Genomic DNA, 22,808 nt, shown 5'->3' with positions numbered 1-22,808 from the left:
ACACAGGGCTCAGGTACACACAGGGCTCAGGTACACACAGGCTCCCTCCACAGGCACAGGGCTCCTGCCAGAGGCACACACAGGGCTCCCTCCACAGGCACACAGGGCTCAGGGACACACAGGGCTCAGGTGCACACAGGGCTCAGGTACACACAGGGCTCAGGTACACACAGGCTCCCTCCACAGGCACACAGGGCTCAGGTACACACAGGGCTCAGGTACACACAGGCTCCCTCCACAGGCACACAGGGCTCAGGTACACACAGGGCTCAGGTGCACACAGGCTCCCTCTAAAGGCACACAGGGCTCAGGTACACACAGGGCTCAGGTACACACAGGGCTCCCTCCACAGGCACAGGGCTCAGGTACACCCAGGGCTCCCTCCACAGGCACACAGGGCTCAGGTACACACAGGGCTCCCTCCACAGGCACACAGGGCTCAGGTGCACACAGGGCTCAGGTGCACACAGGGCTCAGGTACACACAGGGCTCCCTCCACAGGCGCACAGGGCTCAGGTGCACACAGGGCTCAGGTACACACAGGCTCCCTCCACAGGCACACAGGGCTCAGGTACACACAGGGCTCCCTCCACAGGCACACTGGGCTCAGGTACACACAGGGCTCCCTCCACAGGCACCCAGGGCTCAGGGACACACAGGGCTCAGGTGCACACAGGGCTCAGGTACACACAGGGCTCAGGTACACACAGGCTCCCTCCACAGGCACACAGGGCTCAGGTACACACAGGGCTCAGGTACACACAGGCTCCCTCCACAGGCACACAGGGCTCAGGTACACACAGGGCTCAGGTGCACACAGGCTCCCTCTAAAGGCACACAGGGCTCAGGTACACACAGGCTCCCTCCACAGGCACACAGGGCTCAGGTACACACAGGGCTCCCTCCACAGGCACACTGGGCTCAGGTACACACAAGGCTCCCTCCACAGGCACACAGGGCTCAGGGACACACAGGGCTCAGGTGCACACAGGGCTCAGGTACACACAGGGCTCAGGTACACACAGGCTCCCTCCACAGGCACACAGGGCTCAGGTGCACACAGGGCTCAGGTACACACAGGCTCCCTCCACAGGCACACAGGGCTCAGGTACACACAGGGCTCCCTCCACAGGCACACTGGGCTCAGGTACACACAGGGCTCAGGTACACACAGGGCTCCCTCCACAGGCACACTGGGCTCAGGTACACACAGGGCTCCCTCCACAGGCACACAGGGCTCAGGGACACACAGGGCTCAGGTGCACACAGGGCTCAGGTACACACAGGGCTCAGGTACACACAGGGCTCCCTCCACAGGCACACAGGGCTCAGGGACACACAGGGCTCAGGTGCACACAGGGCTCAGGTACACACAGGCTCCCTCCACAGGCACACAGGGCTCAGGTACACACAGGGCTCAGGTACACACAGGCTCCCTCCACAGGCACACAGGGCTCAGGTACACACAGGGCTCAGGTACACACAGGGAGTGGAAGAGCCCTGTGTCTGGGGAGTAGTTGGAGGCGCCAGGAGTTGCCTGTAATGAGGAAGGTGTGAGCTCGAGATATAAGAATGAGGCCGGGACTGCGGATCGACAATCATTAACCCCGGCGGAGGGAGGAAGAGACGTGGATGCTGAGCCCGACCTCTGCCAGGCAGCGGGGAGAGGACAGCTGCACCCCGGGATGGAGAGGGATCCCGAGAAGCACCGCCATGCCTTGCTCAACCAAGGGGAGGAGAACGAGATGGTAAGAGCGGAGTGTAGGTGCTGTGAACCCCTCTCTGCGGAGTCTAGGCGCTGTGTGTACCCTCTCTGCGGAGTCTAGGCGCTGTGTCACCCTCTCTGCGGAGTCTAGGCGCTGTCACCCTCTCTGCAGAGTCTAGGCGCTGTCACCCTCTCTGCAGAGTCTAGGCGCTGTGTCACCCTCTCTGCCTCTCTGGGCGCTGTGTCACCCTCTCTGCCAGAGTCTAGGCGCTGTGTCACCCTCTCTGCGGAGTCTAGGCGCTGTGTCACCCTCTCTGCCTCTCTTGGAGCGGAGTCTAGGCGCTGTGTCACCCTCTCTGCGGAGTCTAGGCGCTGTGTCACCCTCTCTGCGGAGTGTAGGCGCTGTGTCACCCTCTCTGCGGAGTCTAGGCGCTGTGTCACGGTGCTGTGTCACCCTCTCTGCGGAGTGTAGGCGCTGTGTCACCCTCTCTGCGGAGTCTAGGCGCTGTGTCACTCTCTCTGCGGAGTCTAGGCGCTGTGTCAACCTCTCTGCGGAGTGTAGGCGCTGTGTCACCCTCTCTGCGGAGTTTAGGCACTGTGTCACGGCGCTGTGTCACCCTCTCTGCGGAGTGTAGGCGCTGTGTTTACCCTCTCTGCGGAGTCTAGGGGCTGTGTCACCCTCTCTGCGTAGTCTAGGCGCTGTGTCACCCTCTCTGCGGAGTCTAGGCGCTGTAAACCCTTCTCTGCGGAGTCTAGGCGCTGTGTGTACCCTCTCTGCGGAGTCTAGGCGCTGTGTCACCCTCTCTGCGGAGTCTAGGCGCTGTGTCACCCTCTCTGCGGAGTCTAGGCGCTGTGTCACCCTCTCTGCGGACTCTAGGCGCTGTGTCCCCCTCTCTGCGGAGTCTAGGCGCTGTGTCCCCCTCTCTGCGGAGTCTGGGCGCTGTGTCACCCTCTCTGCGGAGTCTAGGCGCTGTGTCACCCTCTCTGCGGACTCTAGGCGCTGTGTCCCCCTCTCTGCGGAGTCTAGGCGCTGTGTCCCCCTCTCTGCGGAGTCTAGGCGCTGTGTCACCCTCTCTGCGGAGTCTAGGCGCTGTGTCACCCTCTCTGCGGACTCTAGGCGCTGTGTCCCCCTCTCTGCGGAGTCTAGGCGCTGTGTCCCCCTCTCTGCGGAGTCTAGGCGCTGTGTCACCCTCTCTGCGGACTCTAGGCGCTGTGTCCCCCTCTCTGCGGAGTCTAGGCGCTGTGTCCCCCTCTCTGCGGAGTCTAGGCGCTGTGTCACCCTCTCTGCGGAGTCTAGGAGCTGTGTCACACCCTCTGCAGAGTCTAGGCGCTGTGTCACCCTCTCTCCCGGAGTCTAGGCGCTGTGTCACCCTCTCTCCGGAAGTCTAGGCGCTGTGTCACCCTCTCTCCGGAAGTCTAGGCGCTAGAACATTCTTCAGACGCTGCACCTGTCCCCCAGACGCCCTGGGACGGCCCTGCCAGGGGGCGCCCACATTGTCACAGCTCACTTTCATTGGAGGGGGGGTCTGTGCCCCCCCCCCCCCCCCCCCCCCCCCCTCCGTATCACGAGCTGAGTCTCAGGCACTTCCAAGGTCAGCGAAATACTAAAGTTATTTTCAAGTAGCGCCAAAAAGTTTGAATTCAGCCTATATCTAAGCGCCGCCTTAAATGGCATGGAAAGAGGCAAAGGGACAAATAACGATCTGCCCAGGATCACACGGGGTTAGGCAAGTGTTGAATATATTAAACTGCAAAATGCCCTTTCTAAATATTACTTTAATTTGGAAATGGGTTCAAAGAAGTGGGTTAGCATTTAGACAACGTTTCCAATTACGTCATCTAGGAGCAGAAATGATAATACCCCCCCTGCCCCCCCCAATCATTTTATGACTTTGACTGAGCTGTAAGGGCACCAAATGACTCCATGTCATCAGGAACCCTGCATTCCAGTCCGGGCTTTCCTTGCTGTCAGGCGCTGTCGGCTGATTGTTTCAGTTGAAATGAGCATGACTACAGCTCCCAGAATGCACCATATTGTTATTGAAAACCCAGCACTGAAAAATGGTGTCTCATGGTGACGCGGAGTCAGTTAGTAACCTTAACAAAGTTGTGTTTAGGGTGTCCTTCCCGAAAAACAAGATGAGTCTTTTGAGCAATTTATTTAAATGACCGCGGGCTGAAGACTTCTGTACTCGGGTGTCTGAGAATCTATGTCTAGTCGGCGGCGCCTTCAGGGCGGTGCGACCGGTGCAGCCGCACCCATTGCTGAGCTTTGGGGGGGCGCTGTCTTATAAAATAACTTCTGGGTTTGAAAACACCTGCTGCAGAGTTCCTTGTGTGTCCAGCGGTTTTCAAGCAACAATTAAAATGTCAAGATACCTCTGGTGATCAATGCTCCTGCTGGAGAGAGATCGGGGTTTTGTCTTATCGCAAAGTGGCGCGGAGGGTTAAAGCGCCTGCTGAAAGAGTGCGCACTGAGCGGATCACTGAACCGCGTTTTATGTGGATAGGTCACTGCTTCACTCATTTTGTTTATTTATTAACTAATAGTTTTGTTTAAGTGTGTGATTAACCTCGGGTGTCCTTGCGCTAACGAACTAATACACTCGGAACACAAACTCGTGCACTCAATTGTTCAAGGTGGAGCCAGTGTGAATAAATGGGGGCAGATTTACAAGCCCCTGCGCCACCACTACGTCTTTTCGTGACGTACTGGTGGTGCAGGGCGCTCCCCCATATTTACAAGGACAGGAAAAGCCACCCTGTGTGACTTTTCCTCTCCTTGTAAATACGGCCCCTTCACACGCTGCACTTTGCGTGGAAGGGGCGTTCCATGGGTGTTGCTGTGGGTGTTCCCACGCAACACCCACAGAACAAGACACATCTCCAGATTTATGAAAAATCGTTAATCTGGAGATGCGTCTGAATGCTACGCCACCGTAGAGGTGGCATAGCGAGGCGCAACGAGGAGAAATGTTTTCATTTCTCCTCGTTTTTTCCTCTTTCAATGCCTGCTGCTACAGCACACATTGAAAGAGGAAAATGCCTGTAGTAATTGTTTTTATGCAGGACGGGGCCCCTTCCTGTACAAGAACAATCTCCCCACGACGCAGGCACCCCTGCACCAGGGTGCAAGGGTGCCAGTGCCAGCGCTTGGCAGCTGTTTGTGCGCCAGCACAGGGGAGAGCACAGGAATGCAACATATTCTTGTAAATATGTCACATTCCTGTGCTCTGAAAGTGCCGCATAGTGGCGCAGCCAAAGGGCTTGCGGTGCCGCAATGCGGTGCCGCGCTGCGGCACTTTCTTGTAGATCTGCCCCATGGTTTTTCAGAGCCCATGAAGTTTTAAAAGGTCCGGCTCCGAGTGTAACTCAGGCATAAGTCTAGTCCGCGCCTGGGCTCCGAGTGTAACTCAGGCATAAGTCTAGTCCGCGCCTGGGCTCCGAGTGTAACTGAGTCTAGTCCGCGCCTGGGCTCCGAGTGTAACTCAGTCTAGTCCGCGCCTGGGCTCCGAGTGTAACTCAGGCATAAGTCTAGTCCGCGCCTGGGCTCCGAGTGTAACTCAGTCTAGTCCGCGCCTGGGCTCCGAGTGTAACTCAGTCTAGTCCGCGCCTGGGCTCCGAGTGTAACTCAGTCTAGTCCGCGCCTGGGCTCCGAGTGTAACTCAGTCTAGTCCGCGCCTGGGCTCCGAGTGTAACTCAGTCTAGTCCGCGCCTGGGCTCCGAGTGTAACTCAGTCTAGTCCGCTCCTTGGGCTCCAAGTGTAACTCAGTCTAGTCCACGCCTGGGCTCCGAGTGTAACTCAGTCTAGTCCGCGCCTGGGCTCCGAGTGTAACTCAGTCTAGTCCGCTCCTTGGGCCCTGAGTGTAACCCAGTCTAGTCCATACCTGGGCTCTGAGTGTAATTCAGACATCAGTCTAGTCCACGCCTGGGCTCCGAGTGTAACTCAGTCTAGTCCGCTCCTTGGGCCCTGAGTGTAACCCAGTCTAGTCCATGCCTGGGCTCTGAGTGTAATTCAGACATCAGTCTAGTCCACGCCTGGGCTCCGAGTGTAACTCAGTCTAGTCCGCGCCTGGGCTCCGAGTGTAACTCAGTCTAGTCCGCTCCTTGGGCCCTGAGTGTAACCCAGTCTAGTCCATGCCTGGGCTCTGAGTGTAATTCAGACATCAGTCTAGTCCACGCCTGGGCTCCGAGTGTAACTCAGTCTAGTCCGCTCCTTGGGCCCTGAGTGTAACCCAGTCTAGTCCATGCCTGGGCTCTGAGTGTAATTCAGACATCAGTCTAGTCCACGCCTGGGCTCCGAGTGTAACTCAGTCTAGTCCACGCCTGGGCTCCGAGTGTAACTCAGTCTAGTCCGCGCCTGGGCTCCGAGTGTAACTCAGTCTAGTCCGCTCCTTGGGCCCTGAGTTTAACCCAGTCTAGTCCATGCCTGGGCTCTGAGTGTAATTCAGACATCAGTCTAGTCCACGCCTGGGCTCCGAGTGTAACTCAGTCTAGTCCGCTCCTTGGGCCCTGAGTGTAACCCAGTCTAGTCCATGCCTGGGCTCTGAGTGTAATTCAGACATCAGTCTAGTCCACGCCTGGGCTCCGAGTGTAACTCAGTCTAGTCCGCGCCTGGGCTCCGAGTGTAACTCAGTCTAGTCCGCGCCTGGGCTCCCAGTGTAACTCAGTTTAGTCGGCACCTGGGCTCCGAGTGTATTGAGTGTAACTCAGTCTAGTCCGCGCCTGGGCTCCGAGTGTAACTCAGTCTAGTCGACGCCTGGGCTCCGAGTGTAATTCAGTTTAGTCCGCGCCTGGGCTCCGAGTGTAACTCAGTCTAGTCCGCGCCTGGGCTCCGAGTGTAACTCAGTCTAGTCCGCGCCTGGGCTCCGAGTGTAACTCAGTCCAGTCCGCGCCTGGGCTCCGAGTGTAACTCAGTCTATTCCACGCCTGGGCTCCGAGTGTAATGAGTTTAACTCAGTCTAGTCCGCTCCTTGGGCTCCGAGTGTAACTCAGGCATAAGTCTAGTCCGTGCCTGGGCTCCGAGTGTAACTCAGTCTAGTCCGTGCCTGGGCTCCGAGTGTAATTCAGTCTAGTCCGCGCCTGGGCTCCGAGTGTAACTCAGTCTAGTCCGCGCCTGGGCTCCGAGTGTAACTCAGTCTAGTCCGCGCCTGGGCTCCGAGTGTAACTCAGTCTAATCCGTGCCTGGGCTCCGAGTGTAACTCAGTCTAGTCCACGCCTGGGCTCCGAGTGTAACTCAGTCTAGTCCTTGCCTGGGTTCCTAGTGTAACTCGGGCGTCAGTGTAGTCCACACCTGGGCTCGGAGTGTAACTCAGGCGTCAGTCTAGTCCCTGCCTGGCTCCAAGTGTAACTCAGTCTAGTCCACGCCTGGGCTCCGAGTGTAACTCAGGCGTCAGTCTAGTCCATGCCTGGGTGTCAGGACTCGCAGGAGGTTTCTGGCTACCATCTCCCCTTCACAAAATTATCAAAAGTCAGTTAATCCTTTAAGCTGGGGTGCTTGTTGGCATCGTTGGAACTCCAAGATGGCTGCCAACATGCACATACTGCTAAAGCACTCCGCTGTCGGCAGTCTAGTCTTTTAAGCCTCAGGACATCTGGTGAAGTGTGCTCCAACATTTTACTGCACACTTCACTGAAGAAACTAGGAGAAGAGCATCTGAATTCCCTGTGTCTTGTTAGTCAGCTAGGGTAGTTTGTTGAATTTACGGGGTTAGCTTCGCCAGTACTCTAATATTCCCTTCAGATTCAAGTTAGTGTAATTTGAGGACAATTATAGAATAATTCTCTGTAAGCATAAAAATTGGGTGTAAAAGTTTAAAATGTAAAGTCTTTCTTCGACGTTATTTCAAAGCAGCAGGAAAAAACGGTAACTAAAATAACCTTTAAGGAAACTGTGAACTGAAGAGGAGGAGTTTACTCTTCAGCTGTCACTGTTATCGTATCTGTTCAGTCAAACGCGGTTGCATTAACTCAAGCACTGCGTCTGCCAAAAACAATTTGAATATTTCACCAAAGCTCGTAAATGTAAAAGAACTGAGGATAACGTGGGCATAACTCTTACTGTGCTGCGCGCTTAAACGAACAACTATTTCCTTGTTAAAAGCTTGGAAACGCATTAGATTCGGTGTGACCTTTTCTCACATCCAATCTAGTAAAACCTTCCCGCTTAACATATTATTAATGGGTTTAGACGCGAGCAAGTTTTTCTACATGCCTCGCGCTATTAGACGATAACCCAAAACTAGATTGTGGTGAAATATTTCCGCTTTAAAAAGAAGAGTGGTTAAAAACATTTAGAAGCAGAAACTTCTTTAAGAGCATTAAAGAATCTCCTTTAATTCTCCACACCCATCTAAGGATATAAGGAGACAAAAGCTATATCTAGGCAGATCCAGAACCCCCAGTATAATTTCTCACTCTCATCTCTTCATAGTAAGTCATAGGGATTAAGGGAAGGTAGACACACCATTTGAATAATAAAGGCACACAAACACGTACCTTATTTTCTCTTGTGTAATGGGTTCAGAAAAAATCCAGTATAGAGCGAACCTAAAATAAAAAGAAGAGAGTAGAGTTAAGACTTCTCATTCATACGTTGCTGGTAAATATGAGAAGTAAGAAGAGAAGCGAGCATCCAAAGACATTCCGGTTAGATAAGAAATATATATTTAAATTGAAGAAAGAACAGTAAGTTATAAGTTACAATGAGATCTAATAATAATATAATTGTTGGCAGACCTGTAAGAAGAAGGAGAAGAAGAATTTAACGAAATAGAACAAGCAGATTTTGAAGCAGTCTCTTCTCTGTCCCAACCCCTTTTCCCCCCTTAGAACGTATCTGTGATGGAACTGAGAAACCTAACAGGTAGTGTTCTGAGAAGGGCATTGGGATTTAGCGTCATCCTGCTCCTGTGCAGTTTAAATAGTTGCAAGTACTTCCTGACACTGGGCTCCGAGTGTAACTCAGGTGGCTAGACCACGCCTGGGCTCCGAATGTAACTCCGGCGTTAGTCTAGTCCATGCCTGGGCTCAGAGTGTAACTCAGGCATCAGTCTAGTCCAAGCTTGGGCTCCGGGGTAACTCAGGTATCAGTCTAGTCCACGCCTGGACTCCAGTGTAACTCAGGCATCAGTCTAGTCCACGCCTGGACTCCAGTGTAACTCAGGCATCAGTCTAGCCCACGCCTGGGCTCCGAGTGTAACTCAGGAGTCAGTCTAGTCCATGTCTGGTTTCCAGTGTAACTCAGGCATCAGTCTAGTCCACACTTGGGATCTGAGTGTAACGCAGGTGTCAGTCTAGTCCACGCCTGGGTTCAGAGTTTAACTCCGGAGTCAGTCAGTCTAGTCCATGCCTGGGCTGTGTCCCCAGAGAGAGCCCTCCTCCCAGTCTTGCTCTCTGGTATTTTGTTCTATAATCAGAGAAGCGGCAGTCGAAGGAAGCAGTTCCGGCAGGAATGTATTTTTTGCACCTCTCTGAGATGTACTTGGACAAAGCCTCTGGATAAAGCGTCTTATGAACCATACAGAGGGCCTTAAAGCATCAGACTTACTCCTCCGAAAAATCAGCCTGGCAGCTGCATTTTGTACAAGTTGTCTCCTCTTTTTAAGGGAACAGTCTTTGACGCAATCTCAAACTCACTTTTGCCCTGGTGGGGCAGGAGTCCCAGGGCCCTTTCAGCACAGCTCTTTCAGCCTTCTCGCAAGCGCCAGAAGCCCCCAGAAGTGGAATAACATCATGACAGGGGACTTCCAGTCCCAGCATCCCCTGCTTCTGCCACAGGTGCTGCGCGTGAGGGGGTGGCCCTGGTGAATGCGCTTATAGCGCTGCCTCTCCCCCCGCGGTGCGGGACGTGCTCGGGCCACGCCCAGGCAAATGGCGGGCCTGTCCTGTGCCCATCAGCGTTTGGAAGAGGCTGGGCTTGGCCACCCATCTTGATTGCTTCTTCGGGACACAGGCCACCTAGTCCTGACAACGGAACTGGTACCGTAATCATCTGGAGGGCAAGGCGGGGAGACTTAATCCTCATTCCTCATTTCTTGCTTCCCTAGCCACTTCCCCTGGGGTCTGCAATCACGTTAACATTGCCATTAACCTGCACAGACTGCTTAATTTGTGGGGGCAACCTTTCGCAGGGCGGCCTAAATGAAACTGTTAAATAAGCTTATGTGCTTTTAACCATTTATTCAGAGTTAAGGACCAAGTATTGAATTGCATATTTTATTCTATTTAGCCACTCAGTATTTCTCGGGATTTCATTTCTACTAGAACATTGGATTTTAAACCGGATCAGAACCAATTTGACTCTAGCGTTGAATGTCCCCAGTGATCGGGTTGCTGACAGAGCCTTTTACCATATTTATTTTATTTATTTATTAAACTTGTAAGGCGCACGGCTACCCGCAGTGGGTTTCCCAGCGCCAAGGGACAGACTCAAGAAGAAAAAGGACTAGCAGGCTGGACTTCTTGGGCAAAAAACCTTCTACTCACTGCTGAAAGAGCCAAGTTTTGAATCCCTTACAGAAACGAAGAAGAGAGGTCTCCGTCTTTAGGGCCACGGGAAGGACGTTTTTGGACCCAAATGAGAGGCACTCCTATCTGGTAGCCCTGCTAAACCTACGTTGATACACACTGGGGCTTGTTCCCGCCTGCACTCCCGCACTTGCACCATTGTTTCTTACCTTTTTGTGCCCATTGCCTGGCATTCTTCATTTGTACTCTGCACTTTATGTCTGAGGACTCACGCACTTTGAATCTTGTGCTAGTTGTCTCCAAGTAGCTCTCCCTGTATCCCAAGTTCCAAGTCAATTATTATAACATAATGATTGCCCAGCTACTCAAGTTCCAAATCTAGAGAGACCGCAACAATCAGCCCCCACTAGAGCCAACATAGAGAGGCCCTCCACCACCACTGCTAATAGAGCAAATCCACCCCTTTACTCCAACAACCCATCAGGCAATTGCAGCCGAATAAACAAGGGGTAGGAGTAGACTTTCGCACAAGCACAGAAGCCACTAAAGTAAACCCTCCCCCCGAGTTATAAACCTACCACCGGCTTCAACTCCATATGTCCTCATCCTTGTAGGCATCCCCGAGCTCGGAAGGGGCCAACATGATCCACACCAAGAACTAAAATACAAATGTATGCAATGGCTAGCCAATGATAGACACTTCCGGTACGACGATGCAGGAGAGATCCTAAACACACGCAGAGTTGGATGGCTAGGATGGAGGCCTAAGGACAAGCAAGGAGACTGTATAGTGATACATTTAAAAAAAACCTGCGTTATCCAAGAAATTTTAAATAGAGAGGATGTGAGACAAACGGGTACTATCCAAGCCCTCCCACTGGGTTATTTTTATCCCCCCAGAGAGGGTCCATCAAGACATAAGGCATTATGGGTGGGGCCGGAGACACGAAAACCTTGGCTACAATATAGCTGCTATGGATCACTACTGGCCCAGGCAACCAATCTCTAATATTCCCACAGCAAATAGATTTAGCAGCCTAGAAGGAGTGGATTGACTTGAGGCTCAGGCCATTGGCCCCAAAGTGCAGTTGGGCAACCTTTTGATGGTAACTGAGACCCGTGGTTATGATGCAGGGCACTGCACCATGTTAGGGGAAGGAGAAACCTGTGGGAGCATGAGCGGCTCCCCAGGAAACACCTGTGAGGGCCTTAATATGACCCTGTCCTGCAACCAAGCCCCTTTATCGAATAGCGGGGCTATCACGAAAGCTGATTCTGGACTCTGCGCGTCCCTCCCTCAATCCAACCTTTCAGTTGCCAATAAAACCAACTCTCCTGATCGCCCAAGGCTGCGCGTCTTATCCTGGAACCTTGCAGGTCTGAACAACAAGATAGATGACCCCGAATGGGGCCAGTTCATTGACCAACACGAGATCTGCATGTTCCAGGAGACGTGGGCAAGAGGGGACGTCTCAAAATTGGGTTTTGTCCCCTTCAAAAATTTCTGCAATATCTGGTGGAAAAGGGAGACCCCCGGGCGGATTAAGTATATGGGTGAGAGTTCACCTAGGCTGTTCAGCAAAACAGTTAGGATCATCTTCAAATGATATTCTGTGTATCCTCCTGCACGTTTCGCCCAGGACCTCTAACGAACTTCTAAATATGTACTCAAGACCAGTTAGCCAGGGACAGGAGTCAAAAACACTTGAGGGACTAACGTCATTTTTAGCCACCATTGCAGATAATCACATGAGGATCATAGGAGGGGATTTCAATTGCCAGTTTGAGCCATTGGATGGCCTGCTTAAGGGCAGTCTCTGTGAAGAAGATAAGTATTGGGCCATCCCGGAGAATACCCGTCCACCAGTCAAAACTTGGTCCCCTCTGGTGATCCAGATGAATTGCCTTGTTTTATAATTTTGATGCAATGGAAGATCACAATTCAATACATCTAGCAACTACACCTTCACTAGAAATGGACAAGGTTCCTTGCTGGATTATATTTTAATCTACTCCAAATTCTGGCATAGGGTAATTGACTGTAAAGTCATGGTACGACACAATAGTGACCATAATGCCCTTGTTCTAGAACTAAAGGAGTTTAATCCCGGGAGTGCCACAGGGGTAGAATCCCCCACTGATGACAGGTTGTCCCTCTCAAACTGTAGGAGGAGAGTGCTTTGGGCCGACATAAACCAGTCTCAAGATAGACTAGGCTCCCTGTATGAAGCCGTCATCCCGGTGCTCTTGACTGCAATTATTTCTGTACCTACTAACAGGGCCAGAATTGGTCCTCAGATGGTCACCCAGAACCATACTAGGCTAATTACAATCACGGTAGATTTCTTTTTTTCTATAAAAAAAACATGAGGCCAAATAGGAAAACCCCCAACCTTGGTATAACGACTAATGCCGTAAGGCCAAAACAGCCCTGATCACATCTATCAAGGCCAATGACTGTCTCTTAATTATATGATCTAGAGCGGCCTTCAAGGCCAGTGTCAACGAGGCAAAAAAAGGGTGGGAAAGCTATTGGACGTGGCCCTCTTGGCAGGGTCATCCCTGAACTTTTTGCCTTCATCCAATATTCTCTCTGACCTGTTTTTGTTGGTTTAATGACTCTGGGCACTTTACCACTGCTGACCAATGCTAAAGTGCATATGCTCTCCCTACTGTAAAGTGTATATGTGATTGGATTCCATGATTGGCTTATTTGGTTTACTGTCAGTCCCCAGTAAAGTGCACCAGGAGTGCCAGGGCTTGTAAATACAAATACTGCTAGTGGGCCTGCAGCGCTGGTTGTGCCACCCACAGAAGCAGCCTTGTAAAATGTGTCTAAGGTCTGCCATTGCAGAACCTGCGTGCCGTCTGGTACTGTCATGCTGGCTGGGCAAGTGAACACACTTGCCAGCCCCTAAACCTTCCCTTTTCTTCATGTGAGTTACACCTATGGTAGGCCCTAGGGCAGGGTGCATTGTAAGTGTAAGGTAGACCATGCCCTGATGTGTGTGGCATGTCATTATAGTGAATCACAGCCATTTTCGTTTTTCACTATTGCAAGGCTACCTGTTCTCATAGGCCGGAATGGGCTGCTGGAATTATTACACCCTATAATCCCAGTAGTCTCAGGGAACGAGGTAGAAGGTCAAGTCTAGTATGCCTGAACTCAGAATAATAAAATACGTCTTTTAGTAAAGTTTATTTTAATATCCTGTGTTTGCAAATGCTACTTTTAGAAAGTTAGCATTTGCTTGCCTAACCATTTCAGCCCGCCTCTGCCAAGATGTGTATCTGCTGTCTGGGTTGTGTGAGTGACAGGGCTGGGGATGACAGGTGGTGAAAAGGGGGATTACACCAATGTGGGTGGTGGAGTGCCCCTTGACTCTGAACAGGGCTGTGCTCTGCCACCACAATGCTGGCTCCACCTCCTGGGGACCGACTGATGAGTTTGCCCGACACCTGGCCCAGGAAGAGGGAAGACTGTACTTGTCATCTTAATGCTGGCTCCACCTCCTCTGGAGCGTCTGCTGTCCCTGCCCTGCTCCCTCAAAGCTGAAACCGAGTTGCAAAAACAAAGTGCTCACAGACTGGAAGAACCTATGCAAAGGCCCCCCTGGCCAGGCGAAACAAAAGAAATACCGTATAAAATAAGGAGCCCTGCTCCCAAAAGATCAGATCCGTTCAGCCCTCATAAGAATCTCTGTTGAAGGAGAAAGGACCTTGCTGCTAAGAAGACCAGAAGAAACCTGCAAGGCCCCCTTGAGCCCCCTTTTGCCTTGTTCCTGCAAACCTGGGGCCTCTGACGATCTCCAAGGGCCTGTAGCTGAGCTGGCCCCCTGACCAGAGTCCCTGGACCATTGGACTCTGCCTGTTCCTCTTGTGACTCACTGCTGGGCCCCCCTCTGGAGGCCCTCACTCTCCCCTTTGCAGCTTGTGCCTGGCCCCTGCCTTGAGCCCGACCCCCTCCCTCCAGGAGCCGTGACCCGCTCGGCCGGACCGCCCTGCACTCTGCCGCACTCTTGCCTCGGCGCACCGCTCCCTTTGCAGCCCCAAGATTGTACCGAGGCGTCTCTCATCGCCTCTCCTTGCCTGCTCCTCAGCTCAGCCCCCAGCGCAGGAATCTTAAGCCGGGACATCTCGAGGCCCCTGACATCACCTCTCCCACTAGCAGGCTCAAATTCACGCCGCATCTCTTCAGAAGCTGGTGTGCCTCGCTCCTCTTTCCGGACTCAGGGTCCGCAACGTTTTCTTTCCCTGCCTGAGGCTAACCAGGAACAGTACGCATCGTACTGTACGCTTTCATAACCTCACATTTAACTGTACGCTTCATATTGCATTAAGAAGCTGTACGCCGCGTCCGCCTGCTCACGCGAGATGCGTGAGCATCGGTAGGGCCTTGGGATTTCTCCTGTTCTAAGCGCACAAGAGCGCTACGAAGTGTACAACTCGTCCAAACAGGTCTGAAACCTCGAATTAAGGGTTTTTGAAATTAAGGGAGTGTTGAAATATGCAAAACAAGTATTCCTAAAGGAACTCTGGTAATTTAAAGTATTGCTGAAAGAACAATTGCCTATTTAAAAATCTTGTGGCCTCAACTTGCGTGTTATATTGGTCTTGTGATAAGTCACTGCCTCAGATATATATTTTTACATAAAGTAACGTATTTTTTATATAAATACAACGCCTGGTGTCCATTTGTGGGGGGATCATTGGATTTGCTCTGTGTGGTCATAAATGCTTAACTGTAGCGCCCCGAAGTTTAGCCTCGTCTGCTCGCGCCACACTACCTAAAAGGGTGAGCAGGGGTAATTCTGAGGAGTAGTTCCCTTGCCCTGACTAGAGTGGTGGTTTCTGCCTGGCTTTTGTGCAAGCCCCAGCCAGCCAGAAATCCCATTTCTAACCAAAGCGACAAGTGGGATATCTTGAGAAGCTCCCTGGGTGCTCGTGACATGAGGGCCTTTTGGAAAGTGGTCAACGCAGGCAGTTCTGAGGCTAAATCACTGATAGAGCCAAACCTAGAGGCAGATGTATGGAGGGACCATTTTGAGTCCCTCTATTCAAGGGTGGAGACACGGAATGACTCAGCCGCCAAGGGCTGTTTTGCGGGGATTGATCATCCAATTGCACCTATGTTCACCGACAGAACTTTGGATGACACCCCGACAATAACCCTTAATGAGATAACTGGCGCCCTCTCCAAAATGACCCTGGGTAAAGCTCCTGGATTAGATAAAATGCCAGGGGACCTATTACGCAGCAAACCCACCGTTTGGACACCATATCACTGGGTCCTACTCAATGCCATAATCCAAGGTATGAAGATCCCTGTTGGCTGGGCTTGGGCCGAAATAATCCCCATATATAAAAAGGGCTCACCATTGTTACCAACAAATATAGGCCAATAAGCCGTATCGATATTACACAAAAAATCTTAGCACGTGTGTTGCTGCTCCAGCTCCAGAGCCGGATGGAGGAGCACAAGATACTTACTCCTCCTCAGGCAGGGTTCAGAGAAAAAAAAGTCCACACTGGGCCAAATCCTCAGGCTACAAATGTTACACTGGAAGATCGTGTGTTTGGAGGGTGGCAGCCTCTACGTAATATTTGTAGACGTCAGATTCGCATTCGACCTGGTCCCAAGAGAGAGGCTGTGGGCAGGTCTCCATGAGATGTGGGTTCCTCCTTACCTGTGCCAAGTCATGAAGCGGTTGCACAAGGGAAACTATGTCCAAATTAGATAAGGCAAGGAAGGAAAACGTACGGCCCCCATTCCCATAAAAAGAAGCATTCGCCAGGGATGCATACTCGCCCGACCCTTTTTATCCTTTATATAAATGGGTTTGTTGACTTTTTGCTCAGCAAAAAAGACCTGGACGCCCCTAAGTCGGCATCTCGCAAAATCCCAGCTATGATGTTTGCAGACGACACTCTACTAGTATCTAAATCGCCCATGGGGATACAAAGGGTACTAAATAGATTTTATTTGTTTTGCAGGGAAAGAGGGCTTGAAATTAACCTTAAAAAAACTAAATTCATGGCGCTCAACTCTGCCAAAAGCACTCGACCAAATCCATCCTTAAATGGCAAACCTTTAGAGAGAGTATCCTCTTTGATTACCTCGGCATCACCATCACAGAATCTATGGACTGGGGGGCCCAAATTAAAAAGTCAACCCTGAAATTGGCTCAGTCCTCAGGGGGCTTAATGAAGATTTTCTGAAAATGTAGCCATAAACCTGTGAGTCCTGCCGTAGAAACATACAAGGTCCAAGGTAGGGAAGGGGCGCTGTATGGAGCAGAATTATGGCGTCACCGCCATTCTGGGAGTCTCACACAGATCGAAAACACCTTTCTCAGGCAACTGTTTTGCCTCCCACGGAGTTCTCCTCTCACGCCACTCCGACAGGACTTAGGGGTAAGGGCCATTGCCGAAGAATCTAACCTCATACCCCTTCTATTCTGGTGGTGTTTGTGGGTTACCCCAGAATTTACAGAATACAGGGGCAAATTAAGAGAGGTGATGAGCCTACCGGGGGCAGGTAAATTACCCCGGCTTTCTTATATCCAACACACGTTAGCGAGTCTGGGACGGGGCAACCTTTGGGGTGACCCGGAGGTTGCTTGTGCCTCAATTTTTAGGAAAATTCTAAAGGACTACTACGGGCAGTTTAAACTGGCCCAACTCCGAAGCAATCCATTAGTCTGCAGTCTTCCTAGAAACCAAGGACAGGTATAGCCTAGAGCCGGCACTGAACAACATCAAGCCGGCAACTGCAAGAAAGCTTTAATTTGCAGTTCAGACATGGGGTTCTGCCACTCCACTCTTTTACAAACAAGTGGGCGGGTTCGCAAATTCTGGGGTGCCCGGCATGTGACTGCCCCACAGAATCAGACGTTCATGTGTTTTTGAGCTGCCCCAGTTACCACAAAGCGAGAAAACAGTGGCTGGTCCAGATCTGTAGAAATCTAGGTACCAGGCGCTGTTGCGAGGCTTTTAGGATATTGAAACACGATTCTAGTCTCCCGATAGTATACTCGGTGGCAGGTTTTCTATCCTCCATGTGGTGCACTCGCAGAGCATTTTCAAATCAACTTAACAAATAAGGTCAATAGTTTCGCAAAAATGAAATGAGGAATTTTAAAGGGTCTTCCACCTTCACTGGTCAAATGGGATCATTTGGATTGATGCAGTTTGCTTATATTTAGGATTTACTGTTATATTGGTTTGTTGCTCCCGAGATTCTGTATCTAGTGGCTAAGATCAAGTTTTGGTTCATAAAAGGGGGTGGAGATGGACAGAGCATCTGAATTAAGCAGAACACTCCTACCCAGTCAAAAGATCAGGGCTTGATCCATCACCGTTTTTTAGCTCACTGCACCATCCCAGTTCAGAACCTGGCTACATGCAAATTAGTCTGTCCCTGGCCCAGTGCATCATGGGAACAGGGCAGACCAAACTACCAAGCCAATTCTTTACTGGAAAGGAAACAAGCTTCCGGGGACCGGTTTCTGGCATTACAGCCGTCTTCGGCCCGGCTTGCTTGAATCCTGATGGTGCAGTGAGCAAGGGACTCATGTCTGAGCATACCCTTCCACTCCTATAGTGGCCAAAACGATTCATAAAAGAGGGTGGTGATGGACAGAGCATCTGAATTAAGCAGAACACTCCTACCCAGTCAAAAGATCAGGGCTTGATCCATCACCGTTTTTTAGCTCCCTGCACCATCCCAGTTCAGAACCTGGCTACATGCAAATTAGTCTGTCCCTGGCCAAGTGCATCATGGGAACAGGGCAGACCAAACTACCAAGCCAATTCTTTACTGGAAAGGAAACAAGCTTCCGGGGACCGGTTTCTGGCATTACAGCCGTCTTCGGCCCGGCTTGCTTGAATCCTGATGGTGCAGTGAGCAAGGGACTCATGTCTGAGCATACCCTTCCACTCCCATAGTGGCCAAAACGATTCATGAAAGGGGGTGGTGATGAACAGAGTGTCTGAATTAAGCAGAACACTCCTACCCAGTCAAAAGATCAGGGCTTGATCCATCACCGTTTTTTAGCTCACTGCACCATCCCAGTTCAGAACGTGGCTACATGCAAATTAGTCTGTCCCTGGCCCAGTGCATCATGGGAAAAGGGCAGACCAAACTACCAAGCCAATTCTTTACTGGAAAGGAAACAAGCTTCCGGGGACCGGTTTCTGGCATTACAGCCGTCTTCGGCCCGGCTTGCTTGAATCCTGATGGTGCAGTGAGCAAGGGACTCATGTCTGAGCATACCCTTCCACTCCTATAGTGGCCAAAATGATTCATAAAAGGGGGTGGTGATGGACAGAGCATCTGAATTAAGCAGAACACTCCTACCCAGTCAAAAGATCAGGGCTTGATCCATCACCGTTTTTTAGCTCACTGCACCATCCCAGTTCAGAACCTGGCTACATGCAAATTAGTCTGTCCCTGGCCCAGTGCATCATGGAAACAGGGCAGACCAAACTACCAAGCCAATTCTTTACTGGAAAGGAAACAAGCTTCCGGGGACCAGTTTCTGGCATTACAGCCGTCTTCGGCCTGGCTTGCTTGAATCCTGATGGTGCAGTGAGCAAGGGACTCATGTCTGAGCATACCCTTCCACTCCTATAGTGGCCACAACGATTCATAAAAGGGGGTGGTGATGGACAGAGCATCTGAATTAAGCAGAACACTCCTACGCAGTCAAAAGATCAGGGCTTGATCCATCACCGTTTTTTAGCTCACTGCACCATCCCAGTTCAGAACCTGGCTACATGCAGATTAGTCTGTCCCTGGCCCAGTGCATCATGGGAACAGGGCAGACCAAACTACCAAGCCAATTCTTTACTGGAAAGGAAACAAGCTTCCGGGGACCGGTTTCTGGCATTACAGCCGTCTTCGGCCCGGCTTGCTTGAATCCTGATGGTGCAGTGAGCAAGGGACTCATGTCTGAGCATACCCTTCCACTCCTATAGTGGCCAAAACGATTCATAAAAGGGGGTGGTGATGGACAGAGCATCTGAATTAAGCAGAACACTCCTACCCAGTCAAAAGATCAGGGCTTTATCCATCACCGTTTTTTAGCTCACTGCACCATCCCAGTTCAGAACCTGGCTACATGCAAATTAGTCTGTCCCTGGCCCAGTGCATCATGGGAACAGGGCAGACCAAACTACCAAGCCAATTCTTCACTGGAAAGGAAACAAGCTTCCGGGGACCGGTTTCTGGCATTACAGCCGTCTTCGGCCCGGCTTGCTTGAATCCTGATGGTGCAGTGAGCAAGGGACTCATGTCTGAGCATACCCTTCCACTCCTATAGTGGCCAAAACGATTCATAAAAGGGGGTGGTGATGGACAGAGCATCTGAATTAAGCAGAACACTCCTACCCAGTCAAAAGATCAGGGCTTGATCCATCACCGTTTTTAAGCTCACTGCACCATCCCAGTTCAGAACCTGGCTACATGCAAATTAGTCTGTCCCTGGTCCAGTGCATCATGGGAACAGGGCAGACCAAACTACCAAGCCAATTCTTCACTGGAAAGGAAACAAGCTTCCGGGGACCGGTTTCTGGCATTACAGCCGTCTTCGGCCCGGCTTGCTTGAATCCTGATGGTGCAGTGAGCAAGGGACTCATGTCTGAGCATACCCTTCCACTCCTATAGTGGCCAAAACGATTCATAAAAGGGGGTGGTGATGGACAGAGCATCTGAATTAAGCAGAACACTCCTACCCAGTCAAAAGATCAGGGCTTGATCTATCACCGTTTTTTAGCTCACTGCACCAGAATGCCAGAAACCGGTCCCCGGAAGCTTGTTTCCTTTCCAGTAAAGAATTGGCTTGGTAGTTTGGTCTGCCCTGTTCCCATGATGCACTGGGCCAGGGACAGACTAATTTGCCTGTAGCCAGGTTCTGAACTGGAATGGTGCAGTGAGCTAAAAAACGGTGATGGATCAAGCCCTGATCTTTTGACTGGGTAGGAGTGTTCTGATTAACTCAGATACTCTGTCCATCACCCCCCCCCCTTTTTGAATCGTTTTGGCCACCACAAGTGTGGAAGGGTATGCTCAGATGTGAGTCCCTTGCTCACTGCACCATTAGGATTCAAGCAAGCCGGGCCGAAGACGGCTGTAATGCCAGAAACCGGTCCCCGGAAGCTTGTTTCCTTTCCAGTAAAGAATTGGCTTGGTAGTTTGGTCTGCCCTATTCCCATGATGCACTGGGCCAGGGACAGACTAATTTGCATGTAGCCAGGTTCTGAACTGGGATGGTGCAGTGAGCTAACAAACGGTGATGGATCAAGCCCTGATCTTTTGACTGGGTAGGAGTGTTCTGATTAACTCAGATACTCTGTCCATCACCCCCCCTTTTTGAATCGTTTTGGCCACCACAAGTATGGAAGGGTATGCTCAGATGTGAGTCCCTTGCTCACTGCACCATCAGGATTAAAGCAAGCCGGGCCGAAGACGGCTGTAATGCCAGAAACCGGTCCCCGGAAGCTTGTTTCCTTTCCAGTAAAGAATTGGCTTGGTAGTTTGGTCTGCCCTGTTCCCATGATGCACTGGGCCAGGGACAGACTAATTTGCATGTATCCAGGTTCTGAACTGGGATGGTGCAGTGAGCTAAAAAACGGTGATGGATCAAGCCCTGATCTTTTGACTGGGTAGGAGTGTTCTGATTAACTCAGATACTCTGTCCATCACCACCCCCTTTTTGAAAAGATCAAGTTTTGACCTTTCATATTTGGACCGGTCACCTGCTTATATAGCTCGCAAGTGCACTTTGAATTGCCAGTACTGTTTCCATCTTTGATCAATTTATTGCCTCATATGATCTGATTCCCGCACTTGTTGAGCTGCCTGAATAGATCGCACCATACTTCTTATTTGTGCCAGGCCATACCTCTGTATGATTTATTTCACTTTTTTTTTATATATCCAATATTGTTCAATGTCTTTTTATCCTTATCGATTTTAAAGCAAGTGAATTGTATGCAAATGTAGATGTACTTTTAAGGACAAACTGACTGAAATAAAGTTATTTCCTGACTAACTGACTGACTGACTGACTTTTTAAGGTGGTCTGGAAGTCCAGCATAGAGGGCATTGCAACAGTCCAGTGTGCTTAGACTCTGGCCTTGCACTAGCACCTGTCAAGAGCTCTGAGGAATCAATGCATTGATCATTCTCAATTGTTTCATGAACAGAAAGAATTTAAACATCAAGGGGCCGATTCACAACTAATCCCAGACAAAATCCTAAATTTACTACTTTTGGTATTCACAGAAGGCATTTAGTAGTTGTAAAGTTAGTATTTTCTCTTAAAATAGTATTTTGTCTTAAATTAGTATTTTGTCTAAAGTTAGGATTTTGTCTTAAATTTAGGATTTTGTCTTAAGTTAAGATTTTCTTTCAAATTAGTATTTTGTCTTAAATTAGGATTATGTCTTAAATTAGGATTTTGTCTTAAATTAGTATTTTGATTTAAGACAAAATCCTGAAACTAAATACTGACTTAAGACAAATTCCTAAATTAAGAAAAAATTCTAATTTAACACAAACTCCTAATTTAAGACATAATCCTAATTTAAGAAAAAATCCTAATTTAAAAAAAAAAATACTAATTTAAGACAAAATACTAATTTAAGACAAAATACTAACTGGACTACTACTAAATGCCTTCTGTGAATACCAAATGTAGTAAGTTTAGAATGTTGTCTAAGATTAGTTCTGTAAATCAGCCCCTTACTCATTCATCTAATGCTCAGGTGAAAGTATGTTATCACATAGCACGCCTAGTTTACAAGCAGTGGACACCTGTTCAGTGGCCTGGTGCTGGGTGCCAGCATACCTCCAAAACTCCATACCAAAGTTTGCAGCTCTCTGGGTCTTCACACTGTAAATTTCCAATGCGGAAGACACTGACCCAGAGTTTTTTTTTTCATATAATCTTAAAATATCATTGGATCTGTGCTGAAGGAGGAGAGAGCTTTTATTAAGTTGGGGTTCCCACCGAAGTTTATCTGACATCCCGATTCCTCGGTAGTCTATACTGTGAACTCTTTCGAAGGGTTCATCCTCAACTCTCGTTGCCCAATTTTTAACAGTCCCAGGTCCAAACACCATGTATTTTGTGAGAAGTTGGCCTGGCATATGCTGTCCACTACTCTAGTGGGCTCCTTGCACTAGTCTAAATTACCCTTATTGATGGTAGGTTTAAGACAACCTTTATAGAACGCTATCCTAGTCTTGAAGGAATGTAAAACAGCTTGTTTTTCCAGTCTATAATCTCGTGAATGACCAAATGAAAGGAGGACCACTCCAGGTATATATATAAAATATATGTATTTATTCTAAACAAATTCATCTAGTCTCTTGGCCGCCCCTCCTTCATCCGCCATGGGAAAATAGCAACAACATGGGTAAGCTCTCTACCCCCCCTATACAGACTAACAAGGAGTAATAAGTAAGTTCAGTACCCCAAACTACCTAATTTAAAATCTGGGTAACTACAATGAAGAAATGCACCACTTTACCACCCGTGCGTCCACTAACTACAAGCATTAACAGCATGCTCGAGAGGCTGGTCAATATCGTCTCAGGGGATATTGAACTGACGGAACGGCGCATGTC

General features: G+C 50.0%; 1 protein-coding gene across 1 annotated transcript in view; it reads left to right on the top strand.

The window, feature by feature from the left end:
- The first annotated feature begins 1,567 nt into the window (after nucleotides 1-1,567).
- Nucleotides 1,568-22,808, top strand: part of LOC144770986 (putative cation-transporting ATPase 13A4) — a 722,230-nt gene continuing 700,989 nt past the window's right edge. Inside the window, exon 1 of the mRNA XM_078655855.1 lies at nucleotides 1,568-1,748. Within this exon, the coding sequence (XP_078511981.1) occupies nucleotides 1,686-1,748 (63 nt within the window). The 5' untranslated portion in view covers nucleotides 1,568-1,685. The remainder of the gene's footprint in view (nucleotides 1,749-22,808) is intronic.

This window comes from Lissotriton helveticus, chromosome 7 (genome assembly GCF_964261635.1).
Source record: "Lissotriton helveticus chromosome 7, aLisHel1.1, whole genome shotgun sequence".
Lineage (NCBI taxonomy): Eukaryota > Metazoa > Chordata > Amphibia > Caudata > Salamandridae > Lissotriton > Lissotriton helveticus.
The sequence above is the reverse complement of the archived record's forward strand: the minus strand, read 5'-3'. Positions and strand labels throughout refer to the sequence as shown.